General features: G+C 35.9%; 1 protein-coding gene across 22 annotated transcripts; it reads left to right on the top strand.

The window, feature by feature from the left end:
- The first annotated feature begins 399 nt into the window (after window positions 1–399).
- LOC110885626 lies at window positions 400–4,091 on the top strand. 22 transcript variants are annotated; one of them, XR_004870118.1, is made up of 6 exons: window positions 400–689; window positions 1,973–2,062; window positions 2,437–2,486; window positions 2,615–2,777; window positions 3,286–3,398; window positions 3,768–4,091. XR_004870118.1 is itself a non-coding variant. In XM_035978897.1 (6 exons), exons 1-5 carry the CDS (start codon window positions 531–533, stop codon window positions 3,351–3,353), a joined length of 558 nt encoding a protein of 185 aa, XP_035834790.1. In that variant the 5' UTR covers window positions 400–530; the 3' UTR covers window positions 3,354–3,398; window positions 3,768–4,091. The 22 variants fall into 22 exon arrangements, 8 of the variants coding, with proteins under 8 accessions (XP_035834790.1, XP_021989014.1, XP_021989018.1 ...); XM_035978897.1 differs by having other exon boundaries at window positions 3,258–3,398; XR_004870129.1 differs by having other exon boundaries at window positions 418–689; window positions 2,301–2,486.
- The last annotated feature ends 8,053 nt before the right edge of the window (window positions 4,092–12,144 follow it).

Here is a 12,144-nt window from a genome sequence, read left to right as displayed (position 1 = left end):
AATAAATATGAAGGATTATATTCCGTCTAAACGCCAAAGATGGTTTATTTAAAAACCTAGGCAAAAAATAATCAAATAAATACTATCTATTGGCCTATATGGTTGGTTTACACCATGGCTATTTACACTACTAGAAAATTGGGCAATTGTGACCAAAATTTGCTATCGAAAAAAATGGTAGCAAATTTAGCCACCAATTTGCCACGAAAATTAAAATAGGTGTATTTATCATGATACGGTAGCAAAGTGGTTGCAATTTTTGCCACCTTTTTATTTTCGGTGGCAACTTATGGGAAAAATACGCAAAAGCATGAAAAATAAAAATATATTTATTAATTGTGACCATTTTATCGGTGACAACATGAAAATTCAAATAGACGGGTTATTTTTTTAGTGGATGTGCGTGCTCAATTAATTATGTATAACCCGTTCAGAAAACACACAAACAGACGTCTCTCTCATCATCCTCTGGGTTTAGGGTTTCAATTAAAGTATTTCTATCGATCTGAAACCCTAATTCACCATCCAAGATGTCTCAAACTGGAAAATTAATGCACAATCTGGACCAAAAGTGCACGAAGATCCTCAATCTCACTGTCCTCGAGAGGATGGATCCATACATCGAGGAGATCTTAATCACCGCTGCTCACGTCACATTCTACGAGTTCAACGTCGACCTCAATCAATGGGTAAATTCATGTTTTTAGCTTTAATTATGGTTAATTATGGTCCCAATTTTGTTAATTTTCTAATGAATGGAGTGACAATGTGAAATGGATGTTGACTCATTTTTCACATCATATGCAGTCTATGCTCGTTCGTAGTTTTGTTCTGCCCTAGCCCACAAGCAACTAATTCTATTCTGTCCCAATTTTCCAGTCCCAAGTTTTGATTTTTTACATGTACTAATTTTGTTGTCATGAGTATTTAATTCACTAGTTTTGATTTTTAATCCATTTTAGGTCACTAGCTGCAAGCATGGCAATCCATAGTCTGTTGTGTTTTTTTATATTTTTAATTTTCTTCGTGTTTTGTTTGTTTTGATGCTTTTACTCTATTTATAAATTTTCAGAGGTTCTTGTTTGCAAATAGACGGTTAACTTTGCATTCTTCAAGATGTATTTCCTCTTTTTTCCTATTAGATTATGAGCTTATTATAACTTTACTCCATATAATACATTTTTTTATGTTGGTTTATTTTTCCTTCAAGCCATGAGTGTTAAACAATGATTTAAGTTTCTTTTAACAATGTAGAAGGGGAACTGGGGGGTTAACCTATATAAGCTCTTTTCAACAAAAATTTATTAGACTATAGTAGCTGTTAGTTTGGGTCAAGTTTACACAAGAGAGACTATTGCCATTACAGTTACAAAGGCCAACTTCACTCATTGTTCATCATGGCTAGAGTTGTTGAGGGAATGAGGGTCATTGAAGGTATTTCATGAACTAGTTTAGTAATTTCAACTCAATAGCAATAGCGTTTCGACCCGTACCTTTTCGACGCGAACCTTTTAAACGCGAACCGTTTCGACCTGTACCGTTTCGACGCGAACCATTTAGACGCGTACCGTTTCAACGCGAACCGTTTCGACCAGTACTGTTTCGAACCGACGCGAACCATTTCGACCCGTACTGTTTTGAACCGACGCGAACCGTTTTGACCCGTACCGTTTCGACCAGTACCGTTTCGAATCGAAATGAAATGTGCCAGAACTTTCCTTGCGTTATTGAAAGACTGCACATGCAGATAAGAACACATCAAGATGGTGCCAGTGGTAATTATTTTTCATTCTTTATATATTTGTAGTTATTTTTTCAACTTTAAGTTAGAATCCCACTTTTCCTTACCAGTGTTTCATGGTAAAAATGCAGCCTTCTCTTAACTAGAGTAATTCTTTCAAAAATCCTTTGTTTTTTTTTGGCTTTAGTTTATGTTTATTTGATTTGTGTGGGATTGTTGTGACCAGAGCAGCAAATTATGGACCAAAAAACATGGCTTTGGAAGAAAAGATATGCCAAGATGTCGATCAACGCAAACAGTGAATCTGAAAATGAGGCAGAGGTATTCTAGTAGCTCATTTGCTTCATTTGATTAAAAATATTTTGTTTCGATTAGTTTATGTTGATTTTAGTGAAATCAGTTTCGGTGATTGTTTCAGCGATTGTGAATTCAGTTGATTGTTTCGATTAGTTTTAGTTTTTTTTTAAGAACAAAATCAGAACATCGATATCAGATCTGTTTCATGTATGTTTAAATCGGCTGAAAGAATATTTTGAATCGATGATCAGATCTGAATTAGTTTCAGTTTGATGATTAAGATCTGAGTTTGGTTCGAAGAAGGAACTAAATTAAAGAAAATCTAGTTATACACGCGCATCACAGCTTATTTTGTCCAAAGGAAAGAATGCTGAATCTGTTGAAGGGATTACTGGCAGCTTGTCACTACATTTAGTGCGGAAAATGTGCACTACATTACAAGCAAACGGTAAGTATCTTTCTGTTCCGTAATGCAAATGTGCAATTCAGATACAGTAGTATGCAAAATATTCCTTGTATTGTTGTGATATTTGTTAGTCACCTTTTTACGATTTCTATGCAATGGCTCTTCTTCAGATTCGGTAGTATGCAAACCACCACCACCGCCGGTTCAGATGAACCGTTGAAGCTCGCTCTAGCAATGGCTCTTCTTCGTTCTAAGCTCGTGAACAAAACTTCTGAAACTTCTCATCCTCCATCTGATACCTCCAGTTCTGAAGCTCTCATATGGAAACGCAAGGTACATCCTCTCATCTCTTCCCACTCACAACGTATAGATCTTGCAGAAACAGTCAGCTGAATCGAAATTAGCTTCGATGAACGATTTGAACAAACCTTCAGTTGAATCGAAATTATCTTCGAATTAGGTCAAAGTGACGTCACTGAGTTGTTATTGACTTATTGCATAGTTTGTGATGATCATGTGAATATTTAGGGCTTCTGTTTGTATTTATAAGTCATAACATCTTCCTCTTGCAAAAACTATCAGGTGAATCTGAATTAGCTTCGAGTTAGGTTAAAGTTACATACTTACATCACTGAGTTGTTGTTATTGACTTATTGTGAAGTGAATGGTCATTTCACGACTAAACAACAAGACGAATACGAATAGAGGCCCAAATGTATTTGTTTATTGGTGATGTGTACAACCTGTTTGATAAAATGTTTGTGTAAAACTTTGATATTTTTTTAGTTTCTTTTTAACTTAAAAAATATTAAGGAAAAGTGTATGGCTTGGGCAATGGTAGTGACCCGTGTTTACATAGCAAAGGAAAGAAGCCTTGATCCCAAGACTAGCTGTGTCTTTTTCGACTAGTGAGTTGTTGCCTAGCCTTGGTCACTGAACTCGGAAGACCCTGAGGTATTTTTAATCCTTTTAGACTAATAACTTTTGTGCATTTGTATCATTTCCCACTGTTATTATGTTTGTTTGGTTTGCGATGCTTGTTTTCTATTGTTAGGTTTGATGCTCTTAAATTAGTGAGAATGTTAAGGAATTTCATATTGATTTGATTACACCTTCTTTACAGGTTGTTTCCAACAAAAAAATGTTTTTAAAATTAGTATAATTTCCTTCTTAATATGTAAACAAACTGGAACGTGCTATTTAGCTTCTAGCACTTGAATTGTAGCTCACAATTGTATTTTGTTTTCTTTACAACCGACTTGACCCATTATTACTTTTCGTTAAATTCTGATTTCTTGATTCTATTTATTGGTTGTTTTGTAGATTGAAAAGTTGAACTTAGTTATCAAGGAGCTCGTTAAGGAGAAAGATGAAGAAAAAGAAAGGTTTAATAGAATTATTGCTGGGTTGTTGGCTGAAAAAGAAAAAGATAAGGTGAATAAATATGCTATGCTTGATAGGATGTCACAAATTGAAGTTATGTTAACAGCTACAGTTCGAAGATAGGTTATAAAACACTTGGTTTTGAATGTTTAGATGTTTATCTTATTAGGGAAATTTTAGTTATTTTATGTTTTAGTTGGTATTTTTTATATGCTTTTGAAAACGAGATGTTTCATATAATTTTGGGATTTTATTAGACTTTTTTTATATTATTTGTAGCTTTATTGATATGTATTTTGATGAAAATAGCAGGGAGAAAAAAAACCCTGAATTAAACCAATATTCCAGTAATCAGTAAATGGTACCAAATAACTATACCAAGGCGGTCACAACTAGGTCGCAAATTATGTAAAAAAATGGTGGCAATATCGATGGCTAAATGGTATCAAAACTCGCAAATTGTGAAAAAAATGGTGGCTAAATGGTGGCAATATTTGGCTAAATGGTGGCAATATCGGTGGCTAAATGGTATCAAAACTCGCAAATGGTGTAAAAAATAATGGCTAAATAGTGGCAATATTTGGCTAAATGGTGGCAATATAGGTGGCTAAATGGTGGCAAACAATGCGGAGCGTAGCAAACATGAAGCGGTGGCAAATAATTTTGACCAATTTTGTGGTGGTAAAAATAAGGTAGCAAAATATAAAAATGGTGGCTATTTGGTGACAATAGGGCAATTGATACGGGTGTTTTTGTCACCGTATTTTCGGTGGCAAACTGGTGACAACAAAGAAATTGCTACCATTTTGTAACCAAAAATTACATGACAAAAACCATGTTTTCTAGTAGTGTTAATCATCAAGTTCGACAATTCAGCAAATTATTACTGCTTGGTTTGCAGTCTGCAAAGCTTCATCAGGGCTGACTCCTCTGAAGCTTACAATCGTCCCGTTGATCAGAATAAGGATGCAAGACTGAACTTAACGGACACCGAGTTACAGGCTATGATAGATATAGCCATAAACAACGCCGTGGACCGTGCGTTGAAGGATCATAAGCGAAGGTGCGATGATACCCCAAATAAAGGTGGTAAAAAGGGTAAGACCGGTTCAAGCTATAACCAGTCCAAGCCAAAGGAGGCAAAACCCGAATGTAAAACCTGCGGGAAGAAGCACTTCGAAAATGTTTCTATGAGCAGACCAGGGGATGTGGCATCTGTACAAAGATGGATCACAAGACTCATGAATGCAAGGACTTTAAGGACGCCAACTGCTATGGTTATGGCAAGAAGGGGGCACATAAAGACCCGCTGTCCTTGTTTCCGTTAAAATAAGAGGGACTTCTTATAATGATAGGAATGGATTGGTTGTCTTATAACCAAGTCCATGCTGTGTGTGATAAGAAGCAAGTAGTTATCAAGACTCCTTATGGGGAGCCTTTGACAATTCGAGGAGACACTGGGTATGGATTGCCTAGCACTTGCTGAATTTGGTATTTAATACCAAAGCTCCAAGTATGGAAAAACTCGGAAGAGATAAACAACAGTCGCAATGTTAGAGATGCGACAAATGTTAATGGTGCATCAAATGTGAACCTCGATGATAATGGAGTTAATCTCAAAAACTGTGATTAACGCAGCTGCTAGAAAGGCTATGAGAAAAATCATGAAAGGGTTCAAGAAGCCGAATGCTGCTTGCTCTAAAACACACGTCGCTACTCATGAGAAGAGCTTGATTCATACTTCAAATGCGGAGAATAATCTTAACAGAATCATATATGGCAAGGAGCCCATTCCTCTTAGGATGTACTTAAAAGTACTTCGTCTCTTGGAAGTCAAAAGACTTCAATAGTAAAGAGGGGCCATCGATTACAGGAAATTGCTGAATGAAGTAGAAACCATTAGGTGTATCAGCGGCTATGCTGGAAAGGACACGGTGAGGTATGCATCACAGTAATTCGATGGCGATACCCTTAATTAGTGAGGACAGTAATGAAGTCCACATGAAGGATCCCCATATACAAATATGGGATGGTCCAAGTTTTAAGAACCTTATTAGGGTAACCTATTATTCGCATCGCGAATGGAAAAATATGGAATAAGAAATTTCTGACTCTCACCATAAAGGTTTTAGACTGTCGACAGTATGTCGCAAATTTTAATTTATTGGCTGGGATAATACCCTATTCCAAGTACCCAAAGCCTAAGCTTAATGCAATAGTTATTGATGGTTAGCACCGGCAATAAGAGGGCACATTAAGGTTCAAAGCCTGCTCATTATAAATCCATTATGGATCTACCTCAGCTGCTCGCGTTGTATAGATTAAGAAATAACCAGTCAAAGCTGAGACTGCCCTAAAATTTGTCAAGGATTTTGCAGCTAAGTTTTAAAGGATTAAGAATGGAGGCATTTAACCCTCCTGATGAATGATTAGAGGCAGCTCACATTAATAATGACACCAGATAAAACCCTTATTGTGATTTTATTGCTAGGAGTTACGTTTGGTTTCAGATGTTGCTAAGTCTCTCATAAAACCATAAGCTTATCAAACTTTTAGAAATTTTCCCGTAAGAACCCAAGATATTAAGTGTAAGGTAAAACTTACAGGCAAAATCATAAGAACCATTTCTTCTGTACCTGTCAGAAACCTTCAGTCGTAAAATTATAGTGTACCCTCTCTCCAGATGAAGTACGTCAGAATATGTAGTTGATATCTCTTGATCTCTATCGATTAAGAATACCAGATGGTATGACAAAAAGCGCCATATGAGGATTGGTGTATCTTAATATGTTCCATAGATTGCTTCCATGCCTGATCAGTATGGAGGTTTAATGCATGGAACCACAGAGATATTCCGATGGTCATATGGTACTAAAGTCAACTAAAGGTATTCAAAGAAGATATCCAGAAGGGAATTGACCAAGTAAAGGTCTTCGATTAAGGAAATTCGTGGACTTGTAACATATAATGTGTCACTTATTTGACACAAGCAATGATGGATGAACTGGAGCCAGAGATTTGGAAATCTCTGTAACCTCCTTGTATCTTGATTATCTTCTCCTAAGACTACCCTGTCTACCTCTTGTAAGGTGAGTAGAGTTAAGATTATATCCCATTTAGGGATATATTATTATGAAATATCCAAATCGGCTAGTGCCATCATTGGAAGAATTGAAACCCTGATTAAGTAAGTTTTAAAGTAAAGGATTCATATAGCCTAACTCAATATTCTGAGAATTTGGTATAGTCAAATAAGAAAGACGGTTCATTTTGCTTATGCATTTGATTACCGCAACCCTAATTAGGCAATAATTAAGAATTTTCATCAGCTGCCCAGGATCGTCGATTTGTTCGACTAACGGCAAGGGTTAGCTATCCCTTAAGATTAGTTTTAAGCAGTGATTGGAATAACCATTTCACCTTAAGATAAGCTTTTCTATAATAGCTGATGTATAAGTATTAAGGCTACTCCTCGGGAGACCTTGTATAGATGGAATGTTAAACATCTAATGTTAGATAGAAGATTTGTAAGTCCAATTATCAGGATCTGAAAGTTGCCTTGGAAACAACGAATAGGATCAAACAAATCCATAACCATCTGTAAATTTGCCAGTATTCGGCAGAAAATCAAGGACTAATGAAAGTCGCGAACCTCCTGGGTTCTTGTTAAGGAATAAGGTTCAACAAAAGATATCACCATGGAAGGGTGTGCCAATTTGTTGATTATCAGGCTACTTAAGCTCTGAATACATAAAATCATTCGAAGGAATTGAATGTATCAAGATTAAATAAGCTTATAAGCTAAAACCTACTTAAAGAGTTTGGCGGAGATTGCCATGTATTACACACTAATTATTTAAGGATATGTTTCATCAATAAGTCGAGAAGCATTATCACATAATGATATGCAGATTTATGATATGATGAGAAACCTGGAACGATAAAGGATCGACAGGTTAAGAAGCTCCAAAAAGGATACATATACCTATTATAGAGGTCAACTTGGGAGCTTGGAGAGATTCCAGGTATGCTATAAAAGTTAAGTCCATTATGCGACAAAAATAACTTCCAGCATTTTAGCAAATCTCAAGGTCGAGATTTCTTTTAAGGGGGTGAGGATGTAACACCTCGAAAATTCATGTCCAATAATGTATTGACACGTGTCATAAGCTCTGAACGTGTGAAAGATTACGTATGAAGGACTAAAGTTGAAAAACAGGGAATCTATGTGTGTAAAAGGATTCAAAATGTCAACAATGAATAAATATGTCTTTCAATAACCCTACATGATGTTTATACCCTTAAACGAATAAATCATGGGTCATACGAAGCTAATCGTGAAAGAAAGTGAGGAATTACAAACTGCAGGGGCTAAATGTGTCAACATGTTTAAAGTATACCTCTGAGTGATCTTTTAGCAGACCCAAAGCTTTGTAATGATAAATTATACTCACAAGAATGTGTGATAAAAATTTCACAAGGTTTCGATAAAGTATGAGAAAGTTATGACAATATCGCATACGAGGGGTTAAAAGCGTCAACGTTGAAATTTAAGACTTTTTGGTGATCGTTTGAATTACCGGGGACCTAACAAAGTTGGTTTATAACTTGGGGTCCTTAATAGTCAAGTTTGGGGGTTTATAGTGCAAGAAATGAGCCAAAAATCAAGTTTGGAAGGACCAGGGACCATTTGTGCAATTATTGAAACTTTGTAACCGGATCAGAGTACCCATGCGGGGCGCGTAAGATCTTTATGGATCCTTACGCGGGCCGCCTAAGGTCCCCAGATGCAGAAAATGTTGACAGCTGCCTGTTATAGCCTTGTAACCGACTTAAAACGGTTGTTTTTGATTCTATGGGCATGTTTGCTGGTATATTAAGGCCTAGGGACACTTGTAACTGGAAACAACCCTAGACTTGTTTGGCATGATCTTAATGATCCAAGAAACCTATATAAGGCCATGAACTTTGGGTTTTCATTTGCACATTCACTTGTAACTTCACAAGCTCACTTCCTGGAGGTTCCTGGAGCTCAAGCATCTTTCTTAGTGATCCTTAGTTGTGCTTAGGACTATTGTAAGTATGCTTAACCTCCTTTAATTCAGTTTTGCTTAGTTTATTAGCGTTTAGTCAAACCGTCGTAATTAAGGTTTGACTTCGTCATTAATCTTAATTGCTCCAGTCAAATTTCATTATCAAATTACCTATGAGTTGGTAATTATGTGGGCATTAAACCTCTAAAAGGTCACCCTCTGATTCCCACTCTAATTAGGTCAATTGTCGAGTCAAACTTGATTATAAAAAGTCAACAGAAAGCTAATTTTCAAATAAATGCATAATTAGCAATGTAGAAGCTATGCAACCTGTTTTGACATTAATATAACTTGGTAATTAATGTAAGAACATGTCTAAACATGTTTAACTCGACAATTTTTAGTTTAAGCTTGGTTCGGGACCGAAAGTCGCATAGTTTGACTTATGCTATGACTTTCAGTTCTGACCCGTTTGAGCATGAATTAGGAATACCTTAGAGCTCTAATAGGACTAAGTTACCTATAAGTATAACCCTCTGAGATTATACAACTTGGTTCATTAGTTATCCGATTCATATGCATGATTCCGTTAAATGCTTAAATGTTGACTATTATGCCCTTTTCATCCTAAAATGTGATTTTTGATAAACTGAAAGAATAGAAACCTTCACTACTGATTTATAGACTTGTCCCTTAAATTTCACATCAGTTTGAGGTCTAGATTAGGAGTTATGCTCATTAGCGTAAATAAGAAGCTTTTTAGTAATTAAACCGGATAATTAGCATATAGCATATCTAACCCTAATTTTTGATACCAAACTTATTACCCACTTATGTAATATAATATTTCTGGAATTTTAGAGATTTTTATTTATTTTTAGGCTGAGCATAACTTAGAGTTCTAAGCTTGATTCGGTAATTGCCGGTTTTGCCCTTTTGGGCTATAAAATAAGTTTTACAAATCCTTTTCACCCCAAACCTTTTTCTACTGATCTAATATAATAAATAGAGTATTTTGAGCCTTCCGGAATAATAAAAATATCAGCTTTTCTTTAAAAAACCTGGAAATGGCTCCAAATCGCCTTTTTAAGAGTTTTTAACGCATAGTATATATTAAAACCATTTTATAAATATAAGGTTTGATGCTTACTGATATTTTTAATAAATATTTACATTCTAACAGTAAGCAAAGGTCTTAAGCTCAGATTTCCAATTTTGACCTTTTAGGCTTATGTGAAATTACCAAAATGCCCTTAAGATGCATAGTTTGGTCATAAAGGATAGATTTCACATATAAGTTATACCTTACTGATATAACTTAGTAAATTGAGTATTTTTACTGATTACATCAGATCCGAAACTCAGAAACGTATTTAAACCCTTTTATAACCTTTTAAATGACCAAAATACCCTTACGAGGTGTAATTTGTGTTTAAAATCATTTTGGGCATAATAGAAGACATCCTACTGATGTCACAACATATTTAAGGCATATTAACTTAAGGAACATGTTCATGACTCTTATGGTTACCCGTTACGCATGTTTCGCGTTCGGATCGGTCTATGTAACTAGTTTACATATATTAGCCGAAACGGGGCAAACCATATCATTTTTGTCTCAAAATTCAGAATGTGTTTAAGTTGCCCATATCAAACAAGTATACAAGCTTGTCGGGTCAAACCAACATTCTAAGCCGCTCTTCGCTTTATCATGCGTTTGAACCGTGCCTTCTTGTGAAAACTAACCGGTCTAAGCTTAGGCTAAATTAAAGACCCGTTAGGATTCTAATATGTTATAAAAAAACCTTCGTTCCAGATTTGGAGCCTAGTAAAAGCTACGTGCACTTGCTGTATTTGATTTATACTTTGCTCAGGTAATACCCTTAACTTATTTTCCCTATACGGGCTTGGGATACGGTACTATAAAAGTACCGCTTGGTTGGGTGTATGTAGTCATTTAAATCGTATTGTGATTGATGTATTTACATAACCTGTTTGATATGTATTATTTGGTGTATGGCCCTTGGGGGTTAAATGACCATGTCCCGGATATCCTTGGCATCATTCATGAAATGGCCACGACCTAAGCACGGGGTGTAGGCGCACACCTGACAGTTGCATTATGTAAAACTGGTATCCCACTATAAGGAATCGACCTTGTGGGCATTATACCTGTGGCGTGTCAGTTAACTTAAGTCCGGCCCTACAAACCGGCCCTAATGGACGACAAATGAGTAAAACTGTATACAAGATTATTTTGAATAATTGTCCCAAGTTATAAAATATTTTTTGCCGAAGTGCATTTAAATCAATTTTCAAACTCTTTTCAAAATAAGTCAGTTAAGTCGTATTTACCAGTGCAAACTGACGTATTTTCCAAAAAGGCTAAGTGCAGGTACTAAACGAAATAGGCTGGCTACTTCAGGCATCATTACTCAAGTCTCGCAAGCTTTAGATGTCAAAGTCTGTTGAACAGTTTTCCTTTTTATTTGATCCGCCTGTGGATCTGTTTCGACTGTTTGTGATACATAAACATTACAATCTATTCAGTTGAAATAAATCTACTTCAGGCTACTGTAGATGCAAACTAAACTAAAATGCAGAAAAATGTGCGCGCGTTTTAAAAAAGTTTTGAAAAACTGATTAGGCCGTCGATTTTAAGCTTTCTTAAAATCCTTGTGTTCCCCGGCAACGGCGCCAAAAACTTGATGCGTGTGTAGTGTAATATATTTTAGATATATATTTTAAGCCCTTCTTACACTTTTTAGCCAAGTTTTAAATTTATAAAACACAATACTTACTAACACTAAACACACATATGGGCAAGTGCACCCATCGTGGACGTAGTATAGGGTTGGTAAGATACCGAGGTCGTCCAAGGACACAAGAGCTTTTAGTACCGGTTTATCCTCAACGTCTAATCAAATCAAAATGTTAGAAAAAGATTTTTAAACTAAGAAAATAAAACTAACTAAATGCTGAAAAATAAAATAAAAATAAAAACAGATAGACAAGATGAATCACTTGGATCCGACTCGTGTATTAGTATAACCTTTGATTATTTTCACACTTTTGCACTTGTTTAAGAGATTATCTTAATTATTGTAGTAGGCCCCTCTTTTGAAGGCGACGTTACCCTCAACCCAGTAGTTTGAGTCAGCAAGGATACAATCCTAAAGGGTCGGATTATTGAAAGATAATGAATTAAGTTATTAATGCAAATTATGGTAGGCCCCTCTTTTGGAGGTGACGTTACCCTCGACTACGTAGTCTGAGTCAGCAGG

This window comes from Helianthus annuus, chromosome 10 (assembly GCF_002127325.2).
Source record: "Helianthus annuus cultivar XRQ/B chromosome 10, HanXRQr2.0-SUNRISE, whole genome shotgun sequence".
NCBI lineage: Eukaryota > Viridiplantae > Streptophyta > Magnoliopsida > Asterales > Asteraceae > Helianthus > Helianthus annuus.
This window is presented reverse-complemented; position numbering and strand designations above follow the sequence as displayed.

What these genes read in the sequence shown, in the direction of transcription:
- LOC110885626 (XM_022133322.2), top strand. Translation starts at nt 531, where the DNA reads ATGTCTCAAACTGGAAAATTAATGCACAATCTGGACCAAAAGTGCACG. An exon ending in AATCTGAAAATGAGGCAGAG is followed by an intron (nt 2,063 to 2,436) that starts GTATTCTAGTAG and finishes GATTACTGGCAG; the next exon opens with CTTGTCACTACATTTAGTGC. An exon ending in CACTACATTACAAGCAAACG is followed by an intron (nt 2,487 to 2,614) that starts GTAAGTATCTTT and finishes GCTCTTCTTCAG; the next exon opens with ATTCGGTAGTATGCAAACCA.